This window comes from Oncorhynchus clarkii, unplaced genomic scaffold (genome assembly GCF_045791955.1).
Source record: "Oncorhynchus clarkii lewisi isolate Uvic-CL-2024 unplaced genomic scaffold, UVic_Ocla_1.0 unplaced_contig_11757_pilon_pilon, whole genome shotgun sequence".
Lineage (NCBI taxonomy): Eukaryota > Metazoa > Chordata > Actinopteri > Salmoniformes > Salmonidae > Oncorhynchus > Oncorhynchus clarkii.
In genome coordinates this window covers 1-14,817 of record NW_027258801.1, presented here as the reverse complement: position 1 = coordinate 14,817, position 14,817 = coordinate 1, and the positions used below count along the sequence as shown (strand labels likewise).

The 14,817-nt window shown below is 45.3% G+C and overlaps 1 protein-coding gene across 1 annotated transcript in view; it reads right to left on the bottom strand.

Annotated features, from left to right (window-relative positions):
• The window catches only part of LOC139398589 (focal adhesion kinase 1-like), a gene marked incomplete at its 5' end in the record, with an annotated part of 40,220 nt that extends 26,147 nt beyond the window's left edge, over positions 1–14,073 (bottom strand). The window contains 5 exon segments of the mRNA XM_071144506.1: positions 8,711–8,915; positions 9,039–9,128; positions 9,532–9,632; positions 9,737–9,852; positions 13,973–14,073. Coding sequence (XP_071000607.1) covers positions 8,711–8,915; positions 9,039–9,128; positions 9,532–9,632; positions 9,737–9,852; positions 13,973–14,073 — 613 coding nt within the window.
• Between the last annotated feature and the right edge of the window lie 744 nt (positions 14,074–14,817).

Below are 14,817 nucleotides of genomic sequence, written 5' to 3'. Positions count from 1 at the left end.
TCTGGTCGACTGGCAGATCTGGAAGAGTCTGGACGACTGGCAGATCTGGAAGAGTCTGGACGACTGGCAGATCTGGAAGAGTCTGGACGACTGGCAGATCTGGAAGAGTCTGGACGACTGGCAGATCTGGAAGAGTCTGGACGACTGGCAGATCTGGAAGAGTCTGGTCGACTGGCAGCTCTGGAAGAGTCTGGTCGACTGGCAGCTCTGGCTGCTCCATGCTGACTGGCTGCTCCATGATGACTGGTAGCTCTGGCTGCTCCATGCTGACTGGCTGCTCCATGCTGACTGGCAGCTCTGGCTGCTCCATGCTGACTGGCTGCTCCATGCTGACTGGCAGCTCTGGCTGCTCCATGCTGACTGGCTGCTCTGGCTGCTCCATGCTGACTGGCTGCTCCATGCTGACTGGCGGCCCTGGCTGCTCCATGCTGACTGGCGGCCCTGGCTGCTCCATGCTGACTGGCGGCCCTGGCTGCTCCATGCTGACTGGCGGCCCTGGCTGCTCCATGCTAACTGGCAGCTCTGGCGGCTCCTTGCAGACTGGCAGCTCTGGCGGCTCCTTGCAGACTGGCAGCTTTGGCGGCATCCTGCAGACAGGCAGCTCTGGCGGCTCCTTGCAGACTGGCAGCTCCATGCAGACTGGCAGCTCTATGCAGACTGGCAGCTCCATGCAGACTGGCAGCTCCTTGCAGACTGGCAGCTCCTTGCTAACTGGCAGCTCTAAGCTAACTGGCAGCTCTATGCTAACTGGCAGCTCTATGCTAACTGGCAGTTCTGAACAGGCGGGAGACTCCGGCAGCGCTGTAGAGGCGGAAAGCTCTGACAGCGCTAAACAGGCGGGAGACTCCGACAGCGCTGGAGAGGAGGAAGGCTCCGACAGCGCTGGACAGGCGAGGCGCACTGTAGGCCTGATGCGTGGTGCTGGCACTGGTGGTACTGGGCCGAGGACAAGCACAGGAAGCCTGGTGCGGGGAGCTGCTACCGGAGGGCTGGGGTGTGGAGGTGGTACTGGAAAAACCGGACCGTGCAGGCGCACTGGAGCTCTTGAGCACCGAGCCTGCCCAACCTTACCTGGTTGAATGCTCACGGTCGCCCTGCCAGTGCGGCGAGGTGGAATAGCCCGCACTGGACTATGCAGGCGAACCGGAGACACCGAGCGCAAGGCTGGTGCCATGTAAGCCGGCCCAAGGAGACGCACTGGGGACCAGCTGCGTAGAGCCGGCTTCATGGCATTAGGCTCGACGCTCAATCTAGCCCGGCAGACACGCGGAGCTGGAATATACCGCACCGGGCTATGCACCCGCACTGGAGACACCGTGCGCACCACTGCATAACACGGTGCCTGTCCGGTCTCTCTAGCCCCCCGGTAAGCACAGGGAGTCTGCTCAGGTCTCCTACCTGGCATAGCCATACTCCCTGTTAGCCCCCCCCCAAGAAATTTTTGGGGCTGCCTCTCAGGCTTCCATCCGCGTCGCCGTGCTGCCTTCTCATACCAGCGCCTCTCTGCTTTCACCGCCTCCATTCTACGGTAACCTTCCTCGCACTGCTCCAGCGAATCCCAGGCGGGCTCCGGCACTCTCCCTGGGTCGGCCGCCCACCTGTCGATCTCCTCCCAAGTAGTATACTCCATACTGTACTCCTCCTTGGGCTGTTCCTGTTGTTTCTTCTCCCGCTGCACCTTAGTGCGGCTACACTCCCCTGGTTTAGCCCAGGGTCCTCTCCCGTCGAGGATTTCCTCCCATGTCCAGAAATCCTTATTGCGCTTCTCCTCGCGCTGCTCCTGCCTGTTGACACGCTGCTTGGTCCTTTTGTGGTGGGTGATTCTGTAACGAGTTTCGTCTTCATACGAAGGAGAGTCGGACCAAAATGCAGCGTGTGGTTTACGATCCATGTTTATTAATAATACGAAACACGAATCTCCAATACAATACTACAAAACAAAAACGTAAAGAACGTAACGAAAACCTAAACAGCCTATCTGGTGAAAAACACATAGACAGGAACAATCACCCACAAACACACAGTGAAACCCAGGCTACCTAAATATGGTTCCCAATCAGAGACAATGACGAACACCTGCCTCTGACTGAGAACCATATCAGGCTGAACATAGAAATAGACAAACCAGACATGAAACATAGAATACCCACTCAGATCACACCCTGACCAATCAAAACATAGAAAATACAAAGTAAACTATGGTCAGGGCGTGACATCCCCTCAGACCTGCAATAGCCATTAGAGGAATAAGCCATTTATAGAAGCACATAATGAGAGGAGATGTGGGTCGACTCTACTGTACTGTTCTGTACTGTTCTGCCTTTCAGCCAGCAGCAACTCAGACCCCAATGTTCTGTGTTCTATCCTCCGTTCTGTCTTCCAATGTCCAGTCTGAACAGAATGCAGGCAATTCACTGAGCCAAACATTCTTCTGGATGCTGAGAACTCTGGAGTGTCTCCTCCCAACTAAACAAAGAACAGATATGAAGTGGAGGGTCCTCCAGCCTAAATACAGGCAATAAACTGTGTCCCATGACCCCACAGTCTCTCTCTGTCCCTCACACTCCCTCTCTCCCTTTCTGTCTCTCTCTGTCTCTGTCTTTCTATCAGGGAGGGAGGGCTATTTGTGGAAACAGCATTAGTCCTAGCTGCCATGCTGTCTTTGTACCGCTGTTCTTTAATGCCCAGATCAGTCACTCAATATAGTCTTCATTCACAGTCGCTGCTGTCCTTGTCTGTTCCTAAGGCTAGAACTGAGATGGGAAAACAATCATTTTCCCATAATGCCCCTTCATCCTGGAACATGTTTCAGAAGATTGTAAAGTTAGAGGAGTTAGTGTCTTTGCCTGTTAAGACTCTGATTGACAACACTGTTTGTGAAAACTGCAGTTGTTTCTAATCTTCAATTGTATCTTCAACTTGTGACACTTTGTCTTGTGTGTATTCTGTATTTTTCTGTTTTCTGGACACGCTGCTATTCCCCTGTTTTGCCTTCTTGCCAGGTCTCCTTCGCAAAATAGGGTTTTAACCTCAATGTGTTTTACCTGGTTAAATAAAGGTTCAATTAATAAATAACTAAAACATGTGTGGTAGCAGCAGTAAATCAGACAAGAACAATGGGGACCACCTGTCCTGGTCATTCTCCAGAACACACAACACAAACCTGACCAGTCTGTTAACAAGTTACAGGCAAATGAACAAAGCCCTGTTGCCTCTAATAACAAAAGTGTTCACAGTGTTGCTGACAAAACGTTGTATAAAGTATTACTTTCTGTTGACTAGCTAATAGCTACTACCTTTAAAAACAAAATCAAACAGTCTGACAGTAACTCAACAGCATTACAATGGGAGCACACTGAATGCCATGCTAAATGACTCTCCAAACATATTCACTACTCACCAGCGTCACTTTGCTAGAGTTCCATATCATCACTGCTCAGAATAAGTCTGTGAAACTGTATTGTGAGGGTCCTGAATCAAATCCACTCCTTCACAGCCAACTACACCACTCCACATTTGCTCAAGGCAGACCTCAATAGGACATATTCAGTCAACTGAGTCACGGAGAGAAGGAGATAAGGAAGGAAAAGCCCTGACTGTTACCTTACAACTGTGGGAGTTGAGCTGCCTCTTGTGCTGCTAGAGGAACAGGAGACCATATCCACTTAGATAATCCATTAGGGGAGAGACGTCCAGTACGCATGAACCAAGTGTCCCAGAGACCAGACAGACACCCAGGCAGAGAGTCCCAGAGACCAGACAGACAACCAGGCAGAGAGTCCCAGAGACCAGACAGAGAATCAGGCATAGAGTCCCAGAGACCAGACAGACAACCAGGCAGAGTCCCAGAGACCAGACAGACAACCAGGCAGAGAGTCCCAGAGACCAGACAGACAACCAGGCAGAGAGTCCCAGAGACCAGACAGAGAACCAGGCAGAGAGTCCCAGAGACCAGACAGACAACCAGACAGAGAGTCCCAGAGACCAGACAGACAACCAGGCAGAGAGTCCCAGAGACCAGACAGACAACCAGGCAGAGAGTCCCAGAGACCAGACAGACAACCAGGCAGAGAGTCCCAGAGACCAGACAAACAACCAGGCAGAGAGTCCCAGAAACAAGGGTCTATTAGAACTGGAACAGCACTCAGTCAATAAAATAGTCTTCACAAGAGAACAGAATGGGGGACTCAGTCTGTTCAGTCCAGATCAGCTGCCTCCCCCCCATGCCTTCCCTCTTACTCTACTGGGCTACTCAGGCAGCGGGTTGCACTTGGCATCTGTCCAATAAATGCGCAGGCAGGCAGGTGGGTGGGCGGTTGGCTTGTTAAAAGATTGGACGCTGAATTGAAGCCCTCCGCTGTGGAGCCGAGATAGAGGCTGGAGAAGATGTCTCGGTGACGGTGAACTGAAGCCCTCCGCTGTGGAGCCGAGATCGAGGCTGGAGAAGATGTCTCGGTGACGGTGAACTGAAGCCCTCCGCTGTGGAGCCGAGATCGAGGCTGGAGAAGATGTCTCGGTGACGGTGAGGTTAAAGCAGCGCTAGTGCCAAGCCTGCCGATCTGGCAAGATGTGGTCAAGAAACCAGACAGACACAGTCTCTCAGGTCAGATCAGTGCAGAGCAGAGAGAACAGCTCAGGATCAGAGGCAGAAGGTTTGGACAGCCCTCTTTTCCATGGGACTTAATAATACCGTCCCCTCAGAGTTCTCCTCTCACAGTGAGACTAGCTGGAGTCATATCTACCATGTAAGGGTATATGACAGTGGTACCATGTAAGGGTATATGACAGTGGTACCATGTAAGGGTATATGACAGTGGTACCATGTAAGGGTATATGACAGTGGTACCATGTAAGGGTATATGACAGTGGTACCATGTAAGGGTATATGACAGTGGTACCATGTAAGGGTATATGACAGTGGTACCATGTAAGGGTATATGACAGTGGTACCATGTAAGGGTATATTACAGTGGTACCATGTAAGGGTATATGACAGTGGTACCATGTAAGGGTATATTACAGTGGTACCATGTAAGGGTATATTACAGTGGTACCATGTAAGGGTATATTACAGTGGCACCATGTAAGGGTATATTACAGTGGCACCATGTAAGGGTATATGACAGTGGTACCATGTAAGGGTATATTACAGTGGTACCATGTAAGGGTATATTACAGTGGTACCATGTAAGGGTATATTACAGTGGCACCATGTAAGGGTATATTACAGTGGCACCATGTAAGGGTATATTACAGTGGTACCATGTAAGGGTATATTACAGTGGTACCATGTAAGGGTATATTACAGTGGTACCATGTAAGGGTATATTACAGTGGTACCATGTAAGGGTATATTACAGTGGTACCATGTAAGGGTATATGACAGTGGTACCATGTAAGGGTATATTACAGTGGCACCATGTAAGGGTATATTACAGTGGTACCATGTAAGGGTATATTACAGTGGTACCATGTAAGGGTATATTACAGTGGTACCATGTAAGGGTATATTACAGTGGTACCATGTAAGGGTATATTACAGTGGTACCATGTAAGGGTATATTACAGTGGTACCATGTAAGGGTATATGACAGTGGTACCATGTAAGGGTATATTACAGTGGTACCATGTAAGGGTATATTACAGTGGTACCATGTAAGGGTATATTACAGTGGTACCATGTAAGGGTATATTACAGTGGTACCATGTAAGGGTATATTACAGTGGTACCATGTAAGGGTATATTACAGTGGTACCATGTAAGGGTATATGACAGTGGTACCATGTAAGGGTATATTACAGTGGTACCATGTAAGGGTATATTACAGTGGTACCATGTAAGGGTATATGACAGTGGTACCATGTAAGGGTATATTACAGTGGTACCATGTAAGGGTATATTACAGTGGTACCATGTAAGGGTATATTACAGTGGTACCATGTAAGGGTATATTACAGTGGTACCATGTAAGGGTATATTACAGTGGCACCATACATTATTAAATACAAATACACACTTAAGCAGCAATAAGGGAGATTCATGTTTGTTATGACTGGTTCTGTATCTGAGGTCCATTGTTTTCATACAGCTGGCATGTTGGAGAAAGAGCCTGCCTTAGTATTGTGTGTGTGTGTGTGTGCACGCACACGCACATACACGCACACGCACACACACACACACCCTTCTGGCAGCTGTGCTCCCTAATTTATATGATGACATAAAACAAGTCTCAACCAACGAACCCCACATCAAATGCCGTTCAAGGGCCTGGCTTTTCATATAAAGAGTATTAAGAGTGTAAATATTGACATGGTTTCCAGGACACAGCCCTCTCTTCCATGCTGCTGGAGCACCAGAACATGACCGATGTGGTGGGACTTAGAAAGACAAGTAGAAAGTGGAGGTGTGACTCATGCTGAGTTTTAAACAGGATAATAAAAGCACAGCACTCTTATTTTCCGACATGTCTTGTCTGTGTAAGCGGGGATGGGAGACAGCATGGCAGGCAGCAGCACAGCTCACACAGATACAGCAGCTACAGGTCTGTTCTATAGCAGTCCCTGATGGAAAGGAGACGGATCCCTACGTCATGGAGTGAAGTTAAACTACTTCATCGTGGCCCCAGGGTATCTTACCTGGACATCCAGATGCCTAGCAACACGAGCCTGAGCCTGCATGGAAATGACTGACACAAAAACCCTACCCTGTCAATGAAGGAAAAATGTCCAGCATTGCATCAGAGGGGAATTCAAAGGCAGTTACAAGGGTGTCTGTCTAGACCTTTCTTGTGAAGGATTACCTGAAGGTGCTTTCCTCACCACTATTACATACTGACCTTTCTTGTGAAGGATTACCTGAAGGTGCTTTCCTCACCACTATTACATACTGACCTTTCTTGTGAAGGATTACCTGAAGGTGCTTTCCTCTTCCACTATTACATGCTGACCATTCTTGTGAAGGATTACCTGAAGGTGCTTTCCTCACCACTATTACATACTGACCTTTCTTGTGAAGGATTACCTCAAGGTGCTTTCCTCTTCCACTATTACATACTGACCTTTCTTGTGAAGGATTACCTGAAGGTGCTTTCCTCACCACTATTACATACTGACCTTTCTTGTGAAGGATTACCTCAAGGTGCTTTCCTCTTCCACTATTACATACTGACCTTTCTTGTGAAGGATTACCTGAAGGTGCTTTCCTCTTCCACTATTACATACTGACCTTTCTTGTGAAGGATTACCTGAAGGTGCTTTCCTCTTCCACTATTACATACTGACCTTTCTGTAACTGGTACATTCATGTTTGGACATTTAAATAAATGATATATCCCCATTGTTGTTGAAGAATATAACTTCTGAACACGTCAAGAGCTTTAGTTCACCCATCAATACCGAACATATAAGCTTGTTTCACTTCATTGTATTTAAACAATGTAATTGTTAACACTGTATAGATTCAAAAACATGGTTCAAACTTATATCATGGATGGTCAGTCCTTGTATCCATAGCTCTGTCTATGAATGTGAGTGAGATTACAATTCTCTAGCCTCGTTCCTCAGCTGTTTACTAAAACAGTGGCCGGTGGCTATTTGTAATTGTCCCTTTCACTATGTCCTTAATAAACCTGGGTCAGACACATATCAAACACTTGAGCTCCACTCAATATAGTTTGCCCCATAAAATGAAACCAATAGAATAGTCCCCAAAACTCCAAGCTAAATCAAACACACAGGTCTGACTCCCTCACCAATGGAAACCGAAGGATAGAAGGTGAGGGTAGGGCCCTGGCACGGTTCCTCTCAGTTACCATACCAACAATGAGGTCATCCCCAGACAGGAAGTGGGACAGACGGGCACGGTCTGACAAGTCAGAGCTACTGAGAGGGTCATCACTGGTCACCACAGCCACAAAGCCATAAACCCCACCTATTTCAACAATTTCTCTTCTTATAATGTGATTTTAAACCTTAACCCTAACCTTACCACACAACCTGATGCCGAACACTAACCTTAAATTAAGAACAAAAAGCACATTTTTTTCATGAATTTTATAGCCAATTCTGACTTTGTTTCCGTGCTATCTAGTGGAAACCAACAGAGGGATTTCCCTATGTATCATGCCACCCAGAGGTGTGACTGACCTCAACTGAATCACAGCACCCAAGAGTCAATTCCACCTTCAACGATTGAAATGTGTGGATGCTTTGGTGCCATCTAGTGACCAAGAATGAAAATCTATCTAGACGGGGTCGGCAACAGGTGGCCTGTTTAAAAATATATATATTTTCGCTATCTATTTAATTCAGGAAATCTGTTTCCAAGTAGTCTGACAAATTAAAAAAGAGACGTGATCGTGTTTCAACATAATAAAGGTATGAAATGATTGTTATTTTTAAATACAACCTCTTTTTGGGCTTAGTTGTGGTCAATTTGCAGTGTACAAATTATTAGAATTATTAGACAACCCCTGATACTCTCTATGAGAAACTTTTGGAATTGGAATTTCAGTTCACTTCCTGAACTGACTCAATTAATACAATGGAATGAACTCCAACCCTGATAGATATGCATTATTGTTCCTCCACAGTCAATGTACCTCAGTTCAGATCTTATGACATTGTAGTTGTAGGAGATAGTCTTCAAGGTATGATAACGCACCATGCACTACAGCAATGTACATGCAGATAGACCGACTGACGGCCATACCTGAGCTGGGCTTTGAGCTCTGTGAAGCAGGGTCTCTTGCTGGGGTCGTAGGCCCAGCACTTGGTCATCAGGCTGTACAGGGTAGGGGGGCAGTTGTGGGGCATGGCCAGACGCTCTCCGTTCTCTATCCGTCCGATGACATCGTTGTTCTTCACCCCCTGGAAGGGCTTGACTCCGTAGATGAGGATCTCCCACATACACACACCTGGAGTACAGAGAAACATATATATATATTTAAACCCTAATTTATCAGCTAATAACATACAGCCTTGGACTTAAAAGTTGTAGAGCACTGTTTGATAAGTACTGTATAAATTCCTATACTCACCAAACATCCACACGTCACTGGCTGAGGTAAAGCGTCTGAAGTTAATAGACTCTGGTGCCATCCATTTGATAGGCAGTTTCCCTTTGGAGGCTGGGAGGAGAGGTGAAAGCAGGACTTTGATTTTTTGTGATCAAATGTTTTTATTGTGATTGATTAGACAGGTACACATGAACAATGCAACAAGTAACAAGACAAACACTTCCCCTCCCACAGGACTTCCCTAAGCCATAGTTAGATGAGTGGTTCACAATAGCAGTCTCACAGAGTCATACGCTGATGAAAAGAGCTGTTGAGTTTCTTTGACTCGCCCCATGCATACGTGCAACAGATATTTCCATGTTTATAATGTCCATGAATGACAGCAGCCACAGCTGTCTGCTTAAAGAGTGAGGAGCCTAATGAATGACTTACTGATAACATAAACAGCAGAAAGTGATCTCCTCTGGTATGCTGACTGTGGACAGTTAGTCTCCAGAACAAATGAAACACCTACCTTTGTAATAGGAGCTGTCCTCCATGTATCGAGACAAGCCAAAGTCTCCCAGTTTAACACAGTCCACTGAGGATACCAGCACGTTCCTGGCAGCTATATCCCTTCAAGACGCAGACATGGTTACAATGGAGAAGAGAAGAGTAGTGTGTTTACAGGAAACACACCAAAGACATATTAATAAGGCTAGATTGGGTTGAGGGCTTACCTATGTACAAACCGCTTGCTCTCCAGGTAGGAAAGTGCTGTGCTTAGCTGGAAAGCATAGAGAATCAGTGATGCCAAGTCGAGGTTGTATTTTCTCACTTGCAGGAAGGAGCGTAGCTGTAAAGATGGAAGAGAAAACAAAAGATAATACTCACTTTAGCATGTACATTACATACAGGGATAGTTTAATGCAGGAGCTTCCTGGGGCTGAAGCCCCTGAGGCCTGTTGGGGGCCCAAGAGAGGAAAAAAAAAAAAGTCTAATAATAATAAAGGAGATATATACAGTATTTATAAATATGTAGTATATATTTTGAGTGTAGACAGCCTGATGCCGTTCTGCTAATCATCAGATGGGGGGAGGAGAGGAGGTAGGGGGTGCCATGTGGGTAACTGCTTGATTGGGTAACTAATGAATTAAACAAAAAATTAAATTATAAACTGCATAATAAATAAATGTGACTGGTCAATTGTGTAAGTCAGGGGCTGGGACAAAACTTTTTTAGTATTATTATAATCATTTTTTATCCAACCACAGGAGCCCGCTTTCAATGTTCAAAATACACCAGAGAGCACAATTTCAGAAAACTAGGCACATGTCGCGCATCGCTACTACACAGGAGAGTAAACTTTTTTTTATTATAAAAATGTGTTTTTTGGCAGAAATGCCTTCTGGAACATGTGAACTTTCATGTGCCTTAATAACAAACTTGTATTCTATCTCTATCTGTAAATACGAAAAAATTGTTAAATTACAAGCCTAGTTAGTTTAGCCACAGAAAAAGCCAGCAACCTCCTTACTACTTGGCTGAGATAATGAGTGGGCTGGACATGCCGAGAGATGAGTTCAGACTGGTCTGCCATGTAGCACGCTTCTGTCTATAACATGAAGCGGTCAGTATGTGTAGGTAATCCATTCTAACAGGGCTTTTTTGAAAGACATTGCATAGTAGAACTGCATAAGTGTTGTTCTCCACTTTCCGGAGGCCCGAGTTTTGAAATCAGTGGAATTAGAGTATGATAGCTAAGGAGACGGAAAATATTCTGGCGTTTGATTGCAAATATGCAGACTGAGTTGAAAAGAGAACACACAGAAGGCTGCTGTATAAAACACCTGTCTCTGGAGTACATCTTCAAACTAAGGGCAACCATGGCATCTGTGACAGAGAGGGAGAAGTGTCTATCCATGCATACGGGTAAGGTATTCTAGCTGGCTACATTTTCAGATATTGCACATTTCTAATTTAGTCAGAAAGTCGTTTTAATTTCAAGTTAAAGTGTACTGTTAGCTAACTAGCTAACGTTAGCTGGCTGGCTAGCTAACGTTACGTGTATGATCTGTGTAGTTATATTATTCGTATCACAGAGCCATTTGCATTGCTAGTTATAGCCTAATGTTATCTAGCTAACATTGAACCTGGTTGGTTAGCTGCCTGCAGATTCATGCAGGGTATTAACGTTATGAGTTGGGATTATGGCTCATTGTCTAGCTAGCTAACTACATGTCTAAACAAAAGACTGCACTATGCAAGTAACGATTTCAAAGTTCATGGTGTCAATGCGACAACTGTCGATAGACGTAGCTGATAAATTCGCTCTGGCTATCTACTCCGATTTCAGATCACTCTTGTCTCTGTGTGCCAGAGCGCAGAATAACTGACGAATTTACGAACACTCAACACCAATTGTATATAGCCCGTGTCAGTAAACGTTGGCAAAAAAGCGTGATTAAATTATTGCCAGCAGCACAGTTGCAGTCACCAATGCTCTGGGTAACATAAAAACAGCCTAACCAGCTCTGCTAGTGCCAGTAAAATGGTCAGAGTGAACTGTTCTCTCATTTGTGTCTGAAAGTAGCTAGCCAACATTAGCCAGTTAGCTTGGGTGCTTGACTGCTGATGTTAGGTCAGAACGCTTGGATCAACCCTACTCCTCGGCTAGACCATCCAGTGTGCGCTCTGAACGTTCCTAGAGCGAAACGCTCTGAATTTGCGAATGTACAACCTGACAACGCTGAGTTTACAAATGCCCAGAGTGCACTCTGAGCACACTCTGGTAGTCCAGATTACATTTATGAACACGTAGTATAAACCAGCCTTTAGTCTTGAAATCTTTGGTTGTTTAGTACATGGCCTTACGTGAATCCTTAAAGAGATGGGACGGGCAAAGGCTTAAAGAGGGTGTGAACAATGCTGAATGGGTGTAGACAAAGAAAAGCTCCCCAGTAGGTACCAAAACATTAAGGGCCATTTTCTCAAAAGTGAGGTTACAAGTTTATCAACTTTCAAAACAGAATTACTTTCTTACTTCTTACTTTTTGATTTTCTAGCTCTGAGTCTCTACTTTTATCCAAAGTAAATAACACCATTTCAAATGTTGCTACATAAAACCTGTCGATTAAGTTTTATCACAAGCACATACAGGTAGCTTATCTGCCAAAATAAAGGAAACACCAACATAAAGTGGGACACCACGAGCTGCCAGAACAGCTTCAATGTGCCTTGGCATAGATTCTACAAGTGGACCTAAACCATGCCAGGAAATTGCACCCCACACCATAAAATACACCTAATTTAAGTTTTTCCTTTATTTTGTCAGGTACAGGTATGGTTATGCCTACAGTCGGGAAGGCTGCAGTTAGAGCGACAAATATAGGCTACAGCTTGTTGTGGCCATAGACATATAATCCATAGAAGGGGTTTTGGAACCTCTTACACTGGCAATTTGACTGTTAAACTCATTTAAAAATATATTTTTATTTAATCTTTATTTAACTAGGCAAGTCAGTTAAAGAACAAATTCTTATTTTCAATGACGGCCTACACCGGCCAAATCCAGGCGATGCTGGGCCAATTGTGCTCCGCCCTATGTGACTCCCAATCACAGGCTGTGATACAGCCTGGAATCGAATCAGGGTGTCTGTAGTGACGCCTCAAGCACTGAGATGCAGGGCCTTATACCGCTGCGCCACTCGGGAGCCCTAATGGGTACACTAGCAATGGGTGCCAGGGAACTGCCATCTATGGATTATATTTCTATGGTTGGTTGCGGATGTCAGTTTGCCTTTTACAGATTTCAAAATACAATCACTGGAAAAACGTATATTTTGGAAAGAAAAAAACCACATTTCATGTATGGATGACTCAGTGAAGACTGGGTTCGTGCAGATAACCAACTATTTACGACGTTTGGAATGAGACTAATGTGAGGTAAAGTAAATCATTCATTAATCAGAAGACTAATTGATCAGATATAAAATATCTGAAAAGTTATTTTCAGTTATAACTTTGTAATCTGAATATTTTCCTTGGTGCCCCGACTTCCTAGTTAATTACAGTTACATGATTAATCAGTTGATCGCGTAATACTAATTACAGAGAATCTTTGATAAAACTAAGTCTTCAATTTAATGATAGTAAAGACATGACAATAGCCTATGGCTTCATCTTCATCATTAGGGGAGTCAGTGTGCCACTGGACATTACATTTAGTAGCCTACTGTGATATATATACTGTATTACCTTCTGATAATGTACAATCTGTGTGTCGCTTCATTGGCCTGGGCTATTGTTTGTTGTGAATTCCAGACCAGATTGATCTCAGTTTGTCAGTCAGAGTAGACACTGATTTCAGTCATTTGTGTGGTATTAAAAAATATTGTGCTAATGTCTTCTGTCATGCAAATGACATAGAAATGCATGAAATGTGTTTTTTAAAATCCTCATGTGTGGAAATTCAAAAACATCTCTGCTCAACTGTAGGCTATGCCACATGCCAAATGTTATTCTGGCTTTAGGGCCTCTTTCTTCAACAGTAAATGTAACACGCTTCCAATTGCATCTTTGTTCATGGATTTGTTTACAGAAAATGATGGTGTACCGGGAAGGAAGGGCTATAGAAAAAACAAAGCCTGGGGCCTATGATTTCTTAATCTGACCCTGATCACATATAACATAGACTGCCTTCTACAGTGTACTGTTTAAACCTCGAAATTGAACCTTGAATGTGATGCCTCTATCCACCACTAGATGGCCATCCCTAACAGCTGAAACCATGTGAAAGGTAGAAGTACCATCCAAGACTAAATGGGTGAAAAAAATCTAAAAACTCAAATTACAGTACTCTTCAGCATGATCCATAGGTTACTGTTACAGAGCCTGAGGTCGTCACTGTTAAACTGATTTCTGTATTAAAGGTACTTCCTGTATTAAAGCACTGTATTGTGTGTGTGTTCTGTACCTCTCCCAGTGTACACAGCTCCATGATGATCCACACGGGGTTTTCTGTGATCACTCCAATCAGCTTCACTATGTGGGGGTGGTCAAACTGACGCATGGTCACTGCATGGGGACAACATGCACACACACACACACACACACACACACACAGACACAGACACACACACACACACTGTAATTGAATAGACCAGGGATTAGCTAGGCTACGGTTTATAGAATCAGGTTACTGTATGTAGGGCGAAAAGGTAGAGTGGAAAATGAAGACTGATTATATAGTGGATTATTATTCATGTTGATAATAAATATCAAGGCTGTTATGAAGGAAGCAGGTCCATGTTTACAGTGGGCTATTTTAGGATGACTTAGACTCAAACCGCCATCTTTGTTTTTACTCAGATAACATGTCATCAACCCTGCTCCTGCTGAGCACCCCGTGTGGAGAGGAGGGGACAGCAGAGGAGAAGGGAGGAGGGGAGAGAGGAAGGGAGAGAGGAGGGGAGGAGAGGCTGGGGTTAGAGGAGAGGAGGGGGCAAGAGGGGAGGAGAGGACAGGAGAGGAAGAGAAAAGAAGAAAGGAGGGGAGAGAGGAAGGGATAGAGGAGGGGAGGAGAGGCTGGGATTAGAGGAGAGGATGTGACAGGAGGGGAGGAGAGGAGGGGAGGAGGAAACAGGAGAGGAGGGGAGGAGGAGACAGGAGAGGAAGAGAGGAGAAGGGAGGAGGGGACAGGAGAGGAAGGGAGGAGGGGAGAGAGGAAGGGATTAGAGGAGAGGAGGGGAGGGGAGGAGAGGAGGGGACAGGAGGGGAGGAGAGGACAGGACAGGAGAGGAGGGGAGGAGAGGACAGGAG